General features: G+C 38.1%; 1 protein-coding gene across 1 annotated transcript in view; it reads right to left on the minus strand.

The window, feature by feature from the left end:
• The window catches only part of msrab (methionine sulfoxide reductase Ab), a 73652-nt gene extending 70402 nt beyond the window's left edge, over nt 1-3250 (minus strand). Inside the window, exon 1 of the mRNA XM_025054497.1 lies at nt 3052-3250. Coding sequence (XP_024910265.1) covers nt 3052-3124 — 73 coding nt within the window. The 5' untranslated portion in view covers nt 3125-3250. The remainder of the gene's footprint in view (nt 1-3051) is intronic.
• Between the last annotated feature and the right edge of the window lie 15796 nt (nt 3251-19046).

Raw genomic sequence — 19046 nt, forward strand, 5'->3', positions numbered from 1 at the left:
TTCATGCGCATAATGCCCAGATGGGCCCCTGGATGCTGCGGCACACCATCTTACTATGCACCCACAACCAGCTCCTGTACTGCACTTAGTGTAAGTTCATGTCTGAGTAGGTGATCTCTGCATGCATCAGGGTAAATTGCACAATTGTCAATCTTTGACATATATTCCTGAAAATATATGACATATATTCCTGAAAACCAGAAATAGTTTGATCAATAGATAGAGGAAAAGAACATAACAGAGGAAATGGAAAAGCTGCTAGTAAACATATCATATGTTTTAAAAATTAAATCAGTACAGGTATTACAATAACTGAGAAGTAAAGCTTGTTCAGTGGGAGATTGAGGGGAGTCATAATTGTAGCAAAAAAGGGTCAAATAAAAAAAACTAAAAGAAAATTTACAAATGTCTTAAATGCTTTTTACAGACATTCGAACATTTTGGCATAACACTAACTGCCAGATACGAACATTGATGCTGAGACAACTGTGCTCCAACAGACAACTGATCAGAAAATAGTAAGCTAACAATTACACTAACTCATATGCATCTGGATTATGTAATGGATGCAGCAAACCAACATTTTCTTAGGTCTGCGAAAGCAATGCTTGTATTCCTCAACCTATCATTGGTTAGTTCTGACTTAGCATCAAAGATGCAGACTATGGCAGATCAGAGGGTCACCATATTTCAGCTTAATCTATTGACCTTACTAACAGCCCAGAACATGATATAGGTGCTGGGCTGGAGACCACTCGCAAACTAGTTATGTTTCAAATGATTTGTTTAGTGTTAACATAATAGGAAAATAACAGTTTAAGTTCTATTTGAAGTTTTCTTTGAATTTACCAATATTCAAAATTGGCCAAACAAAATGAATGTATCTTAATAAAATGTTTGCTACACATAGTTCTTTTTAGTCTTTATTCTAAAAACAGCTTTTCTTTTTTTTAATTAACAGTCAGGTTTATTATATCTGGCCTCATCTAGCTCTCCCAAGCTCTTCCTAAGATTTTATTATTATCTTTCTGCATCCTGCTATTCTTTTATATCCAACCCTCAAATCTGCCAAATGATCCAAAAACATTCATAATTGAATTCATCACTCTGTCTCAAAACTAATTCTGCTTCTTATCCCTCGGCCATGTGAACAAAGTAATAAGGGCAGTAGTGGCATGAATTTATTCCCAAAGAAATAATTCCTCACCGAATTTGCTATTGTTGGCTTTTTTGGAACAGCTAAAGGGTCTGAACTAAGTTTAACACATTTTTGGAGTTCCTCCAAGAAAGGAACCAGCACTTAGTTTTACTCTGTTTGTTCTCACTTCACTCTTCAAATTTATTGATCACAGGTCAAACAAGTCTCCATTAAAGTTTTCCCTCTATGCTTGTACAAACAGCTGTCTATATTGTTCACAAGTCTTACAACAGTATATTTAAGTGAAAGTATTCTTAAAAGATGAAAAACAACAATGTAACAGGCAAGGGGATGCATCCTAGTCTGACATCTAACCATAAGAAGGAACAGTAGCTGAAATATCATAGACAATTTTGTATAAGTGCCAACATGTTCTCGACACTGTTGATAACTTAATCCATACAGATCTGCTTCATCCCAATTTAATCATCTACTATTTGTAACCCAATCCCACCATACATCCCAACAGGCTTATGCTGCCACTTGAGAATTTGTGGTTACATCATTACATTGTCCTCCAAAAGGCTAAACACACAGTCAGGCAAATGTAGACATACTTGGCTTACAAATCATTATTATTATTATTATTATTATTAGGGTCCTACAGAAAATAATCTGAGCATAAAAGTGTCAGATAACATACATCATAATAAATCCGTAAACCTTAGCTTACAGTAGAATTGTAAAGTAAAAGAAAAATTGGTTTTAAAATGTTCTATTAGAAGAAAGGACAGTTTGTAACTTGGATGATATTTAAGCCCTGTACAGCTAGTTTTATCTGAACATGTGGATAGATACCTTAAAGTAGTTTAAACTGAGCTGTGCACCAATCTTTAGACAGAAAACACATTTATGGTGGACCCAACAAGTCTCCGCTGTCATGTCAAGAACTGTCCACATACTTTACACCGCAGATTACCACTTCTAAAAGGCTTTTATTTTTCTACCCCTATAATTTGCAGAATTGATTCTTTTTCTATCAATTTCAGCTGTCTAAAATACTTTCAGAATGAGAACATCATAAAGCTAACCTTTTAGCAGAGTCTTTTTGTTGACCTGGTGTCCACAAAATCTGGTTTAATATTTCACAATATTGTGTGCAAAGTACAGTTACTTTATCAATCTATCTATATCAGATGTTCAAATATTTGTCACCAACAAAGTTTTGTTTAATAAATTAAAGTATACTTAATATGGGAACAAATTATTTTTGTTTTGAGACACTAAAATAAACATTGTGAAAACCAAATGGCAAGTCGATAGCTTGAAAAATCAAATTTATTTATCTTCTATTGTGACAATTCTATGTTCCAATCTCTAGGTTGAGGTCTTTAACAAGAAAGTAAGTCCATTTTTAAAACTCAAGAGAAAGTAAAGTCTATAATATGCCCATCTGGGAACATGTGTTTACCTTTTGACAAATTCCATTGAAACTTCATGGTTAGACAAAGACAAGACATCTAATGTGTATGTACATATGTATACTTTCTTAAAAGTATTTATTCCCCTTCCCACACTTTTTATGTTCAACAAGAATATTGTCTTTGTTTACCAAGAAATTTAATAAACCTTAAACGTTTTAATGCTTTCTGTTTAGTATTTTTTCAATACGTTTTGCTTTTGATGACCAAATTCAAAATAAACACTCCAAAACATTCTCAGTAAGAAGACATTATGGTGTACTTGGGTTTCCAACCACAATTACAGTTTTGGTCAAATAAATATTACATTTTTGGGACATATATTCTTTAAACGGAAACTGAGTTATTCAAACACAGTGTTTGTATTAAAAAACGGCTACACAGGTGTCTTTTTAGTGTTCCACCATGAAGTGTGTTTTTCGTGTTCTTTACCTGTTACGACCATTTTGTCTTCTCTTCCTCTCAGTGCTCTGTCTCTGCTCAACGGCTGACTCTTGTCTGCCATTTAAATGCCTTCGACACTCACACTCAGTGTTTGTGTGTGTTTATACTCGATAGAGGTAACTACAGTGGAAGTGTTTCCGTCTTGACGGAACGCGGTTGCGTTTAACTGCCGAACCCCGAGACTCGTGGCGGGGTGGGAGAGGGGGGGGAGGACGGGGAGGAGGGGGAGAGAAAGGGGGGGGGGGGGGGGGAGGAGGGGGGGGCGGAGGACGGGGAGGAGGGGGAGAGAAAGGGGGGGGGGGGGGGAGGAGGGGGGGGCGGAGGACGGGGAGGAGGGGGAGAGAAAGGGGGGGGGGGGGGGAGGAGGGGGGGGCGGAGGACGGGGAGGAGGAGGAGAAATAGGAGGGACGGTGGCGAAAAACGCCATCTATATGAATATTCATTATACGTGGGCACTGCCGTGCTCTGCATATTAACGAGTCAAGGGGTTAATATGACTTTGGCACAAAAGCCTACAGTGCAGCGTGTGCGGGAACCAAATTAAATTTAAGTAAATATCCGCAGCGTTCAGCATGCAAATGAGCCACAGCCATTACCGCGGCTCATTCATTCAAGGTTTGAGTACGGATGGTATAGGTGGGCAGGTTTCCCTTTGTGCAGCGTTTGGTCTTATATCCCCCAAAAGCGCTTGTCTGCCCGGAGATTCTATCGTTGTCAACGTTCCTGAATAGTGTGCTCCATCGATTAACTTCAAAACCAGTTATGAACTGACGAGAGTTATTTTTAGGCTCAACAAAGACAAATCTGCAGTGTTTCTGAGGAATCTTTTTCTGCAGTCTGTACATACCCACGCAAAAAAGAACATCCTGGGTCCTGCCCTTACCCCAGCCCTAGGAAAAAAAGTTTTTGTTCATATAAACTAACTTTAATTTGGCACACAAATAATGGTTACACAAAATATAATATAAAAAGTGAGTTATGATTAAAAAACGGAGGAGGGTGACCCAGAGGCAATGTCTCTGTCATTGGTGTGGAACCCCAGGGTTCACCTCCTGGGCAAGATCAAATCCCAGTTAGGGCGGTTGGTACCTTCCAGTGGACTCACCACCCACAGGAAGGTTCAGGGGGGTTGGTACGGTGCAGTGTGATTTGGGTGGCGGTCATGGAGACTGCTGCCCCCGCGACCCGGTAACGAATAAGCAGATGAAAATGGATGGATGGCTGGATGGATGATTAAAAAATGTGATCATTTTTAATATGGGTTGCTATCGGTGTCACTCACATAAAATATGTGACATAAATGTAAAAACTTGGTTTGAAAATGTCAAACTAAGCTTCAATAGTACACATAGCTTTTTGAAATATTACCATTATTACTAGTGTAAAAATATCAACAAAAAGGTAGCCAAAAGGCTGTGTAGGCTAATCATGAGAGGACTGAAAAGGGAAATTATGATTATGTATTTTTTATAAAACCACAAAGAATCATTAACAAAGATTATAAATAAAAACTTTAACATGTCAGGTAAAGGTAACGAGGAATATATAATAGCTAGAAATATGATAATTATGGTTAAAAGTTACTAGCATGCATACAATTTAAACATCTATTAGAAATGAGCCAAAATATCTACACGTTAGCACATGTAGCTACAACATTATATCAAATACCAAGATCCAAATCACTCTTCAAACACATGTCATGACAAGAATAAATGTGCTCTAAAAATACTTAATGCCTTTTTTTAAATATATACTTAACACTAAACAATGTTGCTTCATTTTGATCAAACTATGTGATAGTCGAAGTTAGGCTAGAAACATCTTGTGTATGCTTTGAGCCACTGATCTACCACTAATAAACGATTCAGACCATTGTTCCTATATCCTCCAAACCAGAATAACATCACACCCCGCTACAATCCCTCATTTTTCCTTCTTCTGTCTTCTATCTTTTCTGCTTTCATTCTTTCTTATCTGCGGAGGAAATGAAGCTCAATCAACTCCGGGGTGGCACGGGGGACTTTGCAATGCAAATGCCAGGTAATTACCCGAAAGCTAAGAGAAGACGCACGCGGCAGAGCAGAAGGCAGAGAGAGATGAAGTGAACATTGGGTTCACGTGCCAGTTGATAGAGGGTGATTTAGGTGTTTTGGGGCGTGTGTGAAGATGTAGAACCAGGAAAAAGAAAAAGGAAAAGGAGAAGGAGGAATGGAGGACATCAGGGCCAAACAAATTGAAGGGAAACAGATAAATACATGTCCAGTGTCCAGCACTTGAGCCAGTGGTGGTACAAGGCCAGGTTTTACACGGCTGATTACATCTGTTTAAATGTTTTTTATGGCCTGCCAACAATATATGGAGTTCACCCTTCAAACTTACTCATCAACATTTCTGCGTAAAATTGGAATTTGGTATCATTTTACACATGGGCAAACCTATTTTCCACCTATGGGCAAACATTTAGCTGTTGGCTAGGTTCTATACATTTCCATGTTTACTTTAAGTTCTCTCTTACTATTTAAAGCTGAAGTTCTGGCTTTTTTCTGTCTGAGCAAAATTATATTTTGGATAGTTCTTACAGAAGTGACTGATTTACATGCTACAATTCAGCTAAGCTACTTTGGCTAACTTTTATCCAAATTTAGTTTTTTAGTCTTTTTTTAATAATTCATTATAGGTGTTTGGTAAACTTGAAGCAAGACAGACCCCAAGTATATGAACTAAATACATCTGTTAAAAAGCAGTGTATTTAAATAGCACTTATCAGGTAACACAAAAGGAGCAGACGCAGTGTATTTAAATAGCACTTATCAGGCATCAGGTAACACAAAAGGAGCAGAGTAAAAGTTTAGACACACCTACATACAAACAGGACTCAGAGTCTTTCTGACTGTGTCAGTACATACTCAGTGAAAGAGAATATAATATAACTGTGATCCTTTGTTCTGATGGAGGAACAATAGCCGTGTTTTAATTTAGAAGAATGCATGTGGTGAATAAATTAGTTTGAATGTGTGCACCATTGGTTTATGTGTGTACACTGATGCTCAAGTGCCTGTGAGTGTGTACATGAACCCGTGTGCAATACAATGAGTTTTTTTCTTGTGGGTACTAGTGCGTGTGCGTGTGCGTGTGCGTGTGACTTCTGACTGCCTACAGTACGTTGTTGCTGTGCAGTGTACCAGAGGACTCAGTGAGTGTGCCAGCTTGCAGCTGTTTGATTGTCAGTGAGTGAGAGCACCGAGATGTGCAGATGTGAGGATCAAAGAGATTATGAAATGACCTAGAATTAAACTGTGCAGTGGATTTTCACAACGTCAATCCCGGAAAAGTCAGTACTGTACAGTAAAAATGACCTGATACACGTTACAGCTAAAATCTTACGTTGGATAATACACTGTTAGCAGTTCTTTAACAGGCAAAAACACACTTTTTCAAATGAATGCCAAAATCAAACTCCAAAGTTTAGGACAAAGACAAGAATAAAGGGTCGATACAAGTGACCTTCTGAAATATCAAGATTGGTAAATAATTGTATTAAGGTAAATACGTTACCTGCAGGACACTGCAGGTCGGTGCAAAACACAGTAAAAATAAGTTTAACTCAATTTTTTAGTTAATTAATGTCTGAAGTTGGTAATAGTGTGAAACCACTGTGAAATGTACTTGACCTTTTTACAGACCCAGTATTCTTTGTCTCAGTGAAAGAGAGAGGTTTGATGCCATTAAGAAAACATCAGCAGCAGAAATCACAAACCTGTCGTATGACACTGATTATCTTTGTGTTTCACTGGCCTGCCTTGTCTTGATCAGTCTTCTCTGTTAAGAGAAGCAAACAATGTTGACCACTGAATGTTGGGAGGCTAAAGTCCCTTATACCGTGAGACCAAGTAGATTTAAATATAACTTCACCATCCTGTTAACTCCAACGCACTCGAAACCTCCTTTGTCCTGTTATAAGTCAAGTAACTTTCTGGTACAGAAACAAATGCCAGATATTAATTTTAGTTAATTTGAAGCATTTTTTGTATTGCAACTTTTCTGAAGTTTGGTTTGTATTTTAGTGCATGAATAAATCCAGCTAGTCAAGTTCATATAATAAGAATTTGTAATTCAGTAACCTTTCCTAATATTAGTTTGTTTGTTTGTGTAAGAGATTACTAAGCAATAATGAGACTTGCCAGCATCTTGCACCTCCACTACCTTCGGTCTGATTAACATCGGAGCAGACGAGGAACCAGCCAACCAGAAAACAGTTTTGGCGATTTAGTGTAATTGTGGTTTTGCTAAACTCTCACTTTGCCTAATTAGAATAATAAATCATGCCGCCTCGTTGTTTTTAGAGGGTCCTCCATCGTCTCGATGAAGCAGGTGGGATTGTGGGATGGTGTGAAAAAAAACAAAAGGCTCTGATTGCTCAGCTGAAGCCGCAGAGTCTTAAAGGCAATGTGTCACTCTCCAGGGGACTCATATTCAAAAACTGAACTACACTAGTTCATAAACCTAAGTGATAGATTTTGATTCATACTCTGGCCCATGCTTGACTTCACTTGACATAAATCATTTGGCTCATATGGAAAATGAAGGAAGTGGAAAAATGATGACATGACAGCGAAGCTCTGGTAGATGTGTGTTTGAAGAAACAAGAAATGCCCTAGTGTCAGTAATTCATATAAAAACTGTTTTTTTTTTTGTCCAGTAAAGAAAGCTGTAAAACTTCTCCAATATCAGGACAAAAAATAACGCTGTTTGTGCTAAATTGACTAATCAGCGCCTTAAATGCTGACAAATATACAAAATTATCTGTAATTAACAACACGTAAGCCAAGAAGTAGGTAAAAATAATATTAATAATAATAATAATAAAAATACTTAAACAACTAATAAGGTTCCCATAAAAAAAAAAACTAGGATAATTGAATAAATAAAGCAAGAAATGTAAACGTTGGCCAAAGAATACAAAAGCCAGACAAATAAACGAATGGTTTTTAGGAACTACGATGAACAATTTAAAAATAGTTAGCCAAAAATTAATTAAAGTGAACAAAAGGACTGGACAGAATATTGTAACAAACGTGGCCCAGAAATAGGTCAAAGCTCAGCACATAACTGCTGAAACCTCAAAAACCTATTTAAACAATTGTCCAAATTAAAAAGTCAGACTAGAAAATACTGAATTAAATCCATAAATATGTAAAGTACATGTATACAATGAAGCAAATCATAAAAAGAAACTTGTGTAATTGTGTAAACTGGTCTTGGTCTTACAATGGTCAGTTTGGGACGTGTTTTTTTTAAATAATAAAAATAAAAATAATTATAATAAATATAATTGAACTTGTTCAGTGTATTTGGATGACGGTAAACTGCAGGGTAAGTGGTGCTTGTGTTTCTGTTTGGAGGGTGCTTGCCACTGAAGAGCCTTATGCTGTACTGCAAGGACTTTCTGGGACTGGAATTTAAAATTTCACAGCTACATTTTATTATATATTTATATTTTTGGGGGAGAAAGTCTGCGCTGCAGAAAATTCTTTCTTCCTATTGGATTCTCACAGACCACAATAAACCTCGGCTTGATGCATTGAAATGTAAATAATAATTTACAAGCACTTCAGACTGGAGCTACACATTGACATGGTGATTTCTAGCTGATTATAGACCTTTTGAAATGTTTAGTTATGGATCTAAGAGTTAGAGTAAACCCAAAGGTTAACTGATTTAAGTGTAATCTTCTTATATTTCTAACATGAGTCTGAAATTCCATTTAAATGTCACCAAGTAACATTTCAGAGCATAACAAATATGTTTCACACACAGTCACATGTGAAACATAATTGAAGCTAGCTACTTTGACTCATTTTTTACAAAACACTTTTGCCTTTAAAAAGCAGAGGAAGAAGCAGCACAAGAAAAGTTAGGGAACTTTTTGAATTCTAAGTCAGAGAAATGGATTAGTAGTTAAAAAATAAAAGTTATGAAAGAGTTATAAAAAGTTAGAAGGTGAACAGCTTATATCAGCAGCTACAGCTAACAATTACATTAGATAAGTCTGTCCAATAAGTCTCCCATAGTCTGAATACCTGGAAACATAAGGGAAATAAATGAATAAAAAGCCTGAAAAAATAACCAGAGTATAGCTATGCTAGCGCTTATAGGCTAGCAAAGCGCATAAAGAAATAGTGAACTTATAATAAGATTTTTAAAAAAACATTATTTAAAATACTGTATATGTTAAAATCATGAAACGGTATCCATACATGGAGTAGCCAGAAATAGGAAAGTTAAACTACTGATTACTACAAATTTATGTAGCAAGAGTACTCAGATATTAGCCAAACATTTGCCCATGGTTAGTCACTGAAAGCTATTAAAATTAAAACTAAAATAAATTGAATTAAAAGTAATTATATTTCGGTTGATGGTTTCTATTTCACGGCAAAATTTAAAGTAAAAAATGGGAGAAGGCAGTTGGGAAAGGACATTAAATGTTTGTTCCACCATGAACTCCTGGTCTCTTCCATCTCTCTCTCTCTCTCTCTCTCTCTCTCTCTCTCTCTCTCCTGCTCTGGCACAGCACTCCAGCTAAGAGTGACTAGACTAAGCCACTCTTGCCCTACATACAGCCTAAAGAGCAGATTACTGCGTGTCCCTCTAATCCCATGCACCAGGGCATGTGCCACTGTCACCATGCACCAACCACACATCCACCCTGCAGACAGACACAGACCCTGCTGTTCTGATGGTGGTGGTACCACACCTTCACCCCAATCCCCGCTCTGATCTCTGTTTTGTTTTTGTTTTTTTTGGGGGGCGGGGGGGCGTCAGCCATGTTGGATTTTTAAATTTTTTTTGATCAATCTGTCGGGAAACAGCGGAAGCTCATTTAAATCTCAGGAATTTCAACCGGTTTCTGTTCTCTCCGATAAAAGTAAACAATGTTTAACATAAACAAAAAAAAATAAACTTAGAAAAACAAAATCAACCGGTTTCTGTTCTCTCCGATAAATGTAAACAATGTAAACTTGTAAACTTAGAAAAACAAAGCAAAATCCCCCAAAAATCGAGAAGCCTCATTCACAGCTCAATTGTAAGACATTTTGTCTGAACTTACTGCACTTGCTTTATTGGTGAAGCTTAAATCATTTTAGCACCGCGTCCAGATTCAGAATTTGTTTGACATATTGTCAAAACTTTAGAAAGAACCACTCAGTTAAAGATGGTTCGGAAAACTCTAAAATAACTGGAGTGAATGACTTATTCCAGCGTTCAACTGAAGTGCTGAAAATAAAGTCACCAGAGCTCCGCCAACCAATGAACCGTGACGTTACTGACCAGGAGAAATACGCTAGCACCGCTTAAAACAAAGAAAAAAAAACAACTCCAAGTCAGAGTAAAATATATCTTGTTATTTGTTCTGATGACACCGAACTGGAACTATTTGGCCACAGAGATCACGCCTTCGTTTGGAGGAGAGAGGCAGACACATCGGTCCCAAAGACCGATTACATGGACACATGGAGGTGGGGTGGGAATTTGACCTTGGTACTGCTCTCTGGAAACATTTTTGTTTTTTTTGTTTTATGAAGTAGAGTTTTTTAGAAATTCTGTGTTGGCGATGGAGACAGTTAGTAAAAATTATTTAAATTCCAGAACTGTATTCCTGCCTCTCTCTCTCCGTCTCGTGTCCTTCTGTCTTTGCGTCGTCTACCAACACCTGTCCTCCATCCTCTCCGGGTTTTAAACTCCGTCTGACCACCTGGCATCTGAACAGCTTCCTCCCTGGTCCCTCAGCCTCACCTAAACCACCAGACCTGAGATTAAGGCTAATCTGGAACTAGTGNCACCTCCCTCCTCTTCCCCAAAGAGGCTTTAGTCTAAAATCCTTCATTGTGAACCTCCACTGCCTTTGCTGGATCTTTTTTTTTCCTGCTGCCAACTCAAACTTTTTCTCCCACAATGCATCCTCAGACAGTCCTGAAGTGGATACTGGTACAACCTGTCCCCAAGTGGTGCTGGTGATGAAATGTGGGCTAAGGCGTTTTTTTTTGTTTTTTTCAAGCATTGTCTTTCTCTTTAGAATAAATCTGGGATTAGGCAAGAATGGTTGAATTTCATGCACAGCTAAAAATACCAGGCTGAATGAACTGCCAACTTGCATTTATGTGTGAGGTGGCATAATACAAACCCTCATTTCAAAAAAGTTGGTACACTTTCTAAGAGTGCAAAAACACTCGACTGTCTCTCATTAGGTCACACTCTTGTACACTGAGGGTCGTTCAAATGTCCAGAGGTTTTTGTCCAGTGTTGTCAATCCAACAGGTCACATCTGTGTGTTAAGACTGTAGCACTGCAGCAATGTTTATATGAAAGGCTTCCCACTGTGTCACTTTACATTTTCTTTAAATTACAATTTCCTGTTTTATATGTGAAGATACACATGACTGTATTTTGTTGTTGTTGTTGTTTTTTGAACCCATTCTCTCTGTCTGAATATTTAACGTGGTCAACACCCTGTGGTGCCCTGTTGTTTGCAGCAGGGAATTTTAAAAAAAAAAGTCAACCACATGTGCTCCAGGCATATGTCTGTCATTTTTATCTCCCGTGGGTGAGGCCGGGGGACACCCTGGGCAGTTGGCAGGTCCAACCTAGGGCCGCGCATAGAGACAAACAACCATTCACACTCACACTTACACTCACACCTACGATCAGTTTAAGGGAGGGGTGTCAAACTCACTGGCTCGAGGGGCCAAACAGGAGCAGTTTTATTGAACTGTCTAGTGCTACACAAGGATCCATGGGTTCTTCACTGCGTTACGCTTGATTAGAATTGGAATTACAAATGTCACTTACTCGCTGTACGTGCACAAAACCTGACCATTGTTTTTAACACTTCCAGTAAACACTGGTATAGACCAGGGTTTTGGCATCTTAATAAAATGTACAAAAATAAACCTAAACCTTCGAAGAAAATTTGGCACCGTTTAAGTCTACTGCCATCTAGTGACATCAACAGAAATTATAGTCCATTTGTTGTAATTTGTCTTTACCAGACCTTGTACCAGTGTTTGGTGGGCCGGATTAGAAAGCCTAGCAGGCCATATCTGGGCCATGGGCCACAGTTTGCCCAGGTCTGGTAAAGACTCTATTCTAAAGACACCACACACCTTAGGCTCTGGTGGGCCACATATGATAATGTGATGGGCCGAATTTGGCCTGCGAGCCTCGAGTTTGACATGTGATTTATGGTGTCCAATCAACATTCAATCCTCTAATCTACATGGTTTTGGCTGTGGGAAGAAAACATTTGCCACTGTTTGGTCCAACATAAAACATAAATACATTTATTTTAAGAAGCGGTCTAACTTTGACAGTGATAGGGTTTGCACCTACAGTACATGTACATACAGTATATGCATATACACTGTGGATATTATTAGCCAGCGATGCATTAGTGGCACATGTTTTAGCGACATCCATAACATTTTGTTTAACTTTTCCTGGCTGAAGGACGTTATTCAAAAGAATCCATCCTTTACTCCATCACCCAACCCTATTTAGTAGATTCATTCAGCGCGGCTTCACTGTACCTCCCACCCTGAGGACAGAGGGAAAGAATGAAGGGTCTGAGCTGGGTGAAGAGAGTGCACAATGGTGCAGAGAGCAGAGATGCGTAGAGAATCAAGCCCGAGAAAAAGAAGGAGGGGAAAGATACAAAAGTGCTAAAGCCATGTCTGAGAGTTTTTTTTTGTCTCTGGAAATAAATGACAATTTCCCCTTCAGCAAAAACCTTTTTTTTTTCTAAAAGTTGAAAAGCCAAGAAAAAAAGGCTCTTGGCATACAGTAAGTGGTGGAGAGAGCGAGCGGTAGGAAGGCAAAAACAAAATGTAGGCCAGTAATGTATCGCATTGTGCAGCGAAAGACCCTTGAGCATTCGACTGTGCAAATCTGTAAAGCTTTAATGGGAAAACAAAATGGAGGAAGAGCTGAAATGGTCACAACAGCCTAGAGTATTTAGGTTTTATTCGTATGTCATCAAAACACCAGTTTTGTTTTTTATTTGTTGTGTACATGGAGATAATCAGTTCTAGGGAATGAAATAATCAAGAAATGATTAAATAATATTTGAATGTACCCTTTAAAATGTATACGCTGATGTTTTTTTTAGTGTGTATTTTAACGTCTCTGTATGAGAAACAGTTATCGTTTAAATAAATAAATCGTTAAAATTGAAAATGTCTTCTGTAGGGTTCTGTATTTAAAACAATGTCAGATGGTTGTTGAGTAAAGATGAAGTTTAAACACTACAGAATAAAAACATTCACTGAGATCATTTGAGAGTTACTTCAGAATCTGTTAGCAAAAATGCTAAAAATTGAAAGGATTATTTTAGTAGGATTGTACATAAGAATAAAGTAAACATAAAAATAGTAAACAAAAAAAGAAAGAAAAAAGTAGCAATAGTATGGAAGAGAATAAAACCACGTTCCCAGAAAGACCTTACTTTAGTCAAAAAGAGCTCGGTTAGCAAAAGCTAGCAAACGTGTAGCTCTTAATTTAAAGGTAGGGGAAACCTAGCTTACACAGCTAAAATGTAACCAGAAATGTATCAAAATGGCTAAGCAATAAAAACAAAACTGAAAGAAGAATTAGTTGTTTAAAAGCTAACCAAAATTTGTAATAACATTTGACCGAATTGATTAATAGATTGCAACGGCTCCAGGAAATTTTGTTTTTTTTCATTGGTTAAAAAAAAAATCTCCTGTTAATCAAGTGAATGTTCACTGTACATTGTATTTGAGGTCAAATAGATAAACATATACAGTAATGTTAATGTTAATGATTAATTAATAGGTAGTTTCCTCATTCCTCCACACACACACACACACACACACACCTGACATAAAGAACACTCCACGTACAGTATGAACTCAGTGACATCTGTGGTGCAGCAGACCTTGACACTGGGGTGGGATGAGGTTCCCACAGACTCCGCTGAAGGTTGGAAACATGGAGTCTGACTTCCAGGAGGAGCTGCTACAGTGGGAGACAGGAGGAAAGGAGAAGGTTCAAAGTGATTGTACGAGGCTGCAAACTGTCCACAGGGGGCAGAAAGAGAGGAGAGCACAAACGGTGTAGTTAATGGAGGAAAATGAATTGCTGTCATGTGGATTCAGATCCCGGTGAATCGGGGTTAGCGCTGGTGAAGGGACTGGGAAAAAGATGAATGAAGCTTTGATCAGGAGCTTGTACACATCAGCACTCACGGAGACACGCAGCCGTTCTCACCAGGTGAGGCTCAAATACAGGGTGGTGACCCAAAATGGGTCACTCAGATAAACTCAGCTGGTCATGGAGCAGGATATTGCAACGAATGCCAAAATAATAAACTAGGGCTGTGGTTAATTAATTTGTGATTAATCAGATTGAAATATTAAAAATGCACTGTAACACAGGCAGAATGACTTGTACTGTATATCCCTGGCATGGGCAAACTAAGGCTCGGGGGCCAGATGCGGCCCGTTCAGCTTTGTAATCCGGCCCGCCAAACTTTTCCAAATTATATAATTGGTTTGTATTGTGATTGTACTTCTGCCGTTCCCGTGCAATGTCCACACTTTCCCTATAGATGGAGCAGAGAAGACTGAAAGCATTTTAGCCTTTGCATGACTTTTACATGTCATTTATCTTAGTTCAAGCTAACGCTCCATCTATCTGCTCCTGACCCGGCCCCCCTGTCAATGTTTAGGACCAACTGTGGCCCGCGAGTCCAAAGTTTGCCCACGCCTAGTATGTCCAATAATTCCACCCACCGTACACGTATTGTTACTGTAGTACACAGCGGACACACACGTTATTTGCACACACAGTAGGAAAGGGTTTTCATTTCTCCGAAGCAGCTTGAGTTCAAAATATCATCTCAACACCCAGCATGCATCTGTGGGGGATTCAACCTGAGCAGCCCCGGGGCAGTACACAAGTGTACTGCTGACAAGCTGACCGAGAGGGACTCTACACCAAGTATTGTTAAGGGGGAAATGGTTTCAGCAAAGTTTTGACAGCGATTTTAGACGCGATCTAAAAGCCACCGTTAAGACGCACGCTAATACCTAAACTGGACCAAATCTGTCACGCTAAATCTAGGTTTGGTACTTTTTTTTTTTTCACATTTTAGTCACATATAAAACAGGTGTGAAACATATACCTCCACCTGCTGTAATGTGTTAAAATTGTGTTTTACCTCCACCTGCTGTAATGTGTTAAAATGTTGTTATATTTAGGAACATTTACGTGTCTCAATTAATCGTGATTAATTGGGAAGAATTAGAATCACGACTAATCGTTACCAATCCTCAGCTACAGTGTGTTTTATCAGGTTAAAACCTTTTTTTAAAAATTGAAAATCTTACAATTAACATTCTATAAAGCAACAATATGACAATATGAAGGCGATATCTGATGTTTATATATTTTTAAACCTGTGATTCAGAACAATTACATTTAATTCCTCCAAACCTCCTGACACATTTAGCCGTTAACATTAATGCCATATCTGGTTTCCACAGAACACTGCAGTTAGGCTTCTTTTTTTTTTTTGAAACGTACTAACAGGATCGTGGACACCAACAGGCGTGGACCAAACTAGGTTATAAATGTAATGTGGTCCAATGAATAAGCCGCGCTTATTATGGAAAATTACCACTGTGCTTTCTGCTTAACTAGGCTGCAAAATTGATTTACCTTATTCCCCTCAGCCTGCGACCATCACACAGACATCCGTTTATTATGTGGGCCATGAGTATTATTGTATGTGTTAATCAGAAAATACGTCAAGCATGTATTTAATTACAAATCACACAATGGCAATTAAAAAAAAAAAAAAAACAACACAGAAAAAGCCCTCACACTGATAAAGCGGAGGCCGTTAAACAGGGGGAGAAACATCTGCACCAAAAAATCACAATGGATCCCAAATTTCTAACCTCTCTCACTTGATTTTTTTTTTTTTTTTGCATTAAAAAAAATCACCAATTAATTCATTACATACAGCCTTCCGCCATATTCTACTGTATACAGCGGCCTTTCTTTGATACTGTATGGCCCGCAGCGAAATCACTCATGTTCAAACAATATCTGCACATGAGAGAAACGGTGCAAAATGGGAAGTAGGTCACATAGCAATTTATTTGACAAAAAGGGATGGGGGTGGGGAACTGGGGCAGGGTGTGTGCAGAAGAACCAGCATAGAGGGGAGTCGATTTTCTTTATTATTTTGGATAACGCGCAGCGAATAGCGTCAGTGTTTGTACATACAGTATGTCATAGAGATTGAATGCACAGAGGGATCCTGATTTTACCAACCCGGAAAAATATAAGATGGAATTATGAGCTCATTCAAAGACAGCAGAGAATATCTGAGCGACTCATTGTCACGCACACATGCATTTTGTGTGTGAGTGTGTGTGTTATCCTGGTATAGGTATACTTATGGGGACATTGTTTTGACAAAAACATATAGTTATGGGGACATCTGTCGTCGTGGGGACATTTTGTAGGCCTCACATTTTGCAGGTCTAAATGTTTAAGGTTAAGGTTAGAATTAGAATTAGAATGATTAATTTTGGGCAAAAATAAATATTAGAGTGTATATTTGTTACAGTTAAGGTGCGAGTAAAGGGTATGCTGTGTTCAGTACGTTTTCTAATATAACATCGACATTCTTATGCAGCCAAAGTGAAACTGATATGACAAACGCTGGCCCACATCAGCGCATGTGACACAGAGAAGCGTCAGCAGTATTGATCGACTGTCAGTAAACCACCCAGTTATCCCGTCGCTGACACACATGCGCACACACATACACACATACACACTTGTGCTATTTACAGAGCAAACAGTTGAAGCGGCCAAAACATGCATGCATGGATTTCTGTGCATATTTGCATAAAATCAAAGTAGGTTTTAGGAACACACACACACACACACACACACATGATAAACAGAACTGGAACAGAATACAGCAGCGAAAGGTTAGAACAGAAAGACTGAGCCTGGATGGCTAATAATTAACCTGATATATGGTAAAAGTAACAGCAGGTTAAAAAAAAAAGAAGGCTTTTATTTCACCAGAAGATAAAAAGAATCAAAGAATCATACTTAGGTGTCTCCCACAAATACATTTTAATTTAGTAAAGATATATATTTATATTAAAAATTGCAAAAAAAAAAAGAAGCAAGGCAAGCAAGAATATACTGACGTTAAGCCCCATTAAAAACAACAACAACTGAAAGAAACAACAAAAAGCTAAATGTCATCCAGAAAAGAAACAAAATGTCAGCAATAATACAAACAACCTACATCTAAATGTTAGCTGCGAACATGGCTTTAGTTACAGAGGCAATACCTTAATGAGAAAAATAGGGAATATATAAGGTGAACGGCTAAATGTTAGCCAAAAAGGAATATAACATTAAGCCAATCCATAACTATAATAATAAAGAAAGAGAGAAAGAGAGAAAAAAAAAATGTACAAACATATAATCAATAGCTTAAAAGTTAGACAAAAGGCTAAAATGAATCCTAAAACAGAAAAGCTAAAATGGCAGCTAGAAAGAGAGAAAGAAAGAAAGAAAGAAAATGTACAAACATATAATCAATATCTTAAAAGTTAGACAAAAAGCTAAAATGAATCCTAAAACAGAAAAGATAAAATGGCAGCTATAATTAGAATAAATACAATAAAAAGTTAGCCATAAAAAACCTAGATAAGGCATAGTAAGATAAATATATATTAAACTAACATCTTAATGCAAGCAACAATAGCCACATAGATTGCTAAAGGTTAGCCCAAACTGAGCGCTAGCCAACAAATACCTAATGACATGGTGAAAAGAAATAGCAAAAAGCTAAATATTAGCAAAAAAGATTTAAAAAAAAAACATGAGCAATGCCACGACTAAAAAAAACAAAATTAAAAAAATATGCAATGCCACGACTAAAAAAAACAAAATAAAAAAATATATAAATTAAAGTTATGCACAAATGACTTCTGGTAAACTGCAACTTTAATAAAAATAAAAACCAAAAACAAATTACCGAGAGATTTTTGTGATCGATTCTGTTTTTGACAATGATTGGTGGACAGAGTTTTATTGTAAAAGACAGGTCAAATTCTAAAGTCTAAACGATCCAAACGTCAACGTTGCACGATTGTGCAGATTTAGGTCGACGTGGCCCCATTACCATACTGACAGACTGGATGTCAACCATCTCCACAGTCTGCACCGAGGATCTGCAAAGCCACATTAACACATGAGAGAGGCTCTGGAGCACCAGTCTTTTCTAATGACTTCATAATCCGACCCAAATGCTGCCGGTTTGCTAATCTCTCCATCAGATTACCAGACTAGGGACGAGCACCGTCTATTTATCTCCGCCTGTCTCCCTGTTTTCCAGCCTGTCTGCCTCTCACAGATTGTTCCCGGAGAGCAGTGTGTGTGTTTTACTCCTGTATAATAAATAATAAAAAAAAAAAATCCTTGCTTCGCTGTAATCTTTCCAGCTGTCTGCTGGTGGAGTTCTCTGCCCTCGCTAAAAATGGAGCGCCAAATCTCTATCTTTTCTGTACAAAGGCACGATTTTAAACCTCAAAATATGAATGAGTAAAATATACGACTGGCAAAAAAAAGTGTGTTATTTGTTTATTTTACTGTTTACTGATAACGACCGTCGCCCCGTCCTGCAGAGACAGGCCGAGCTGCCTGTACTGCGTTCAGCCCAAAGCTGTGCATCAGCGTTACTGTGCACTTTATGTGAACACGTTCACACTGACGTCCTTTTTGTCACACACCAACCATGCCTGATGCCATACATTTGCTGCGAAACCTGCTGCAGTGTTACGCCTGCAAGGCCCAACACAAATGTCTCTCTGATTTTACACAATTCACTCTGTGTGTGTGTGTGTGTGTGTGTGTGAGCATCA

The sequence above is a fragment of the Cynoglossus semilaevis genome, chromosome 1 (assembly GCF_000523025.1).
Source record: "Cynoglossus semilaevis isolate Cse_v1.0 chromosome 1, Cse_v1.0, whole genome shotgun sequence".
NCBI classification, from domain to species: domain Eukaryota; kingdom Metazoa; phylum Chordata; class Actinopteri; order Pleuronectiformes; family Cynoglossidae; genus Cynoglossus; species Cynoglossus semilaevis.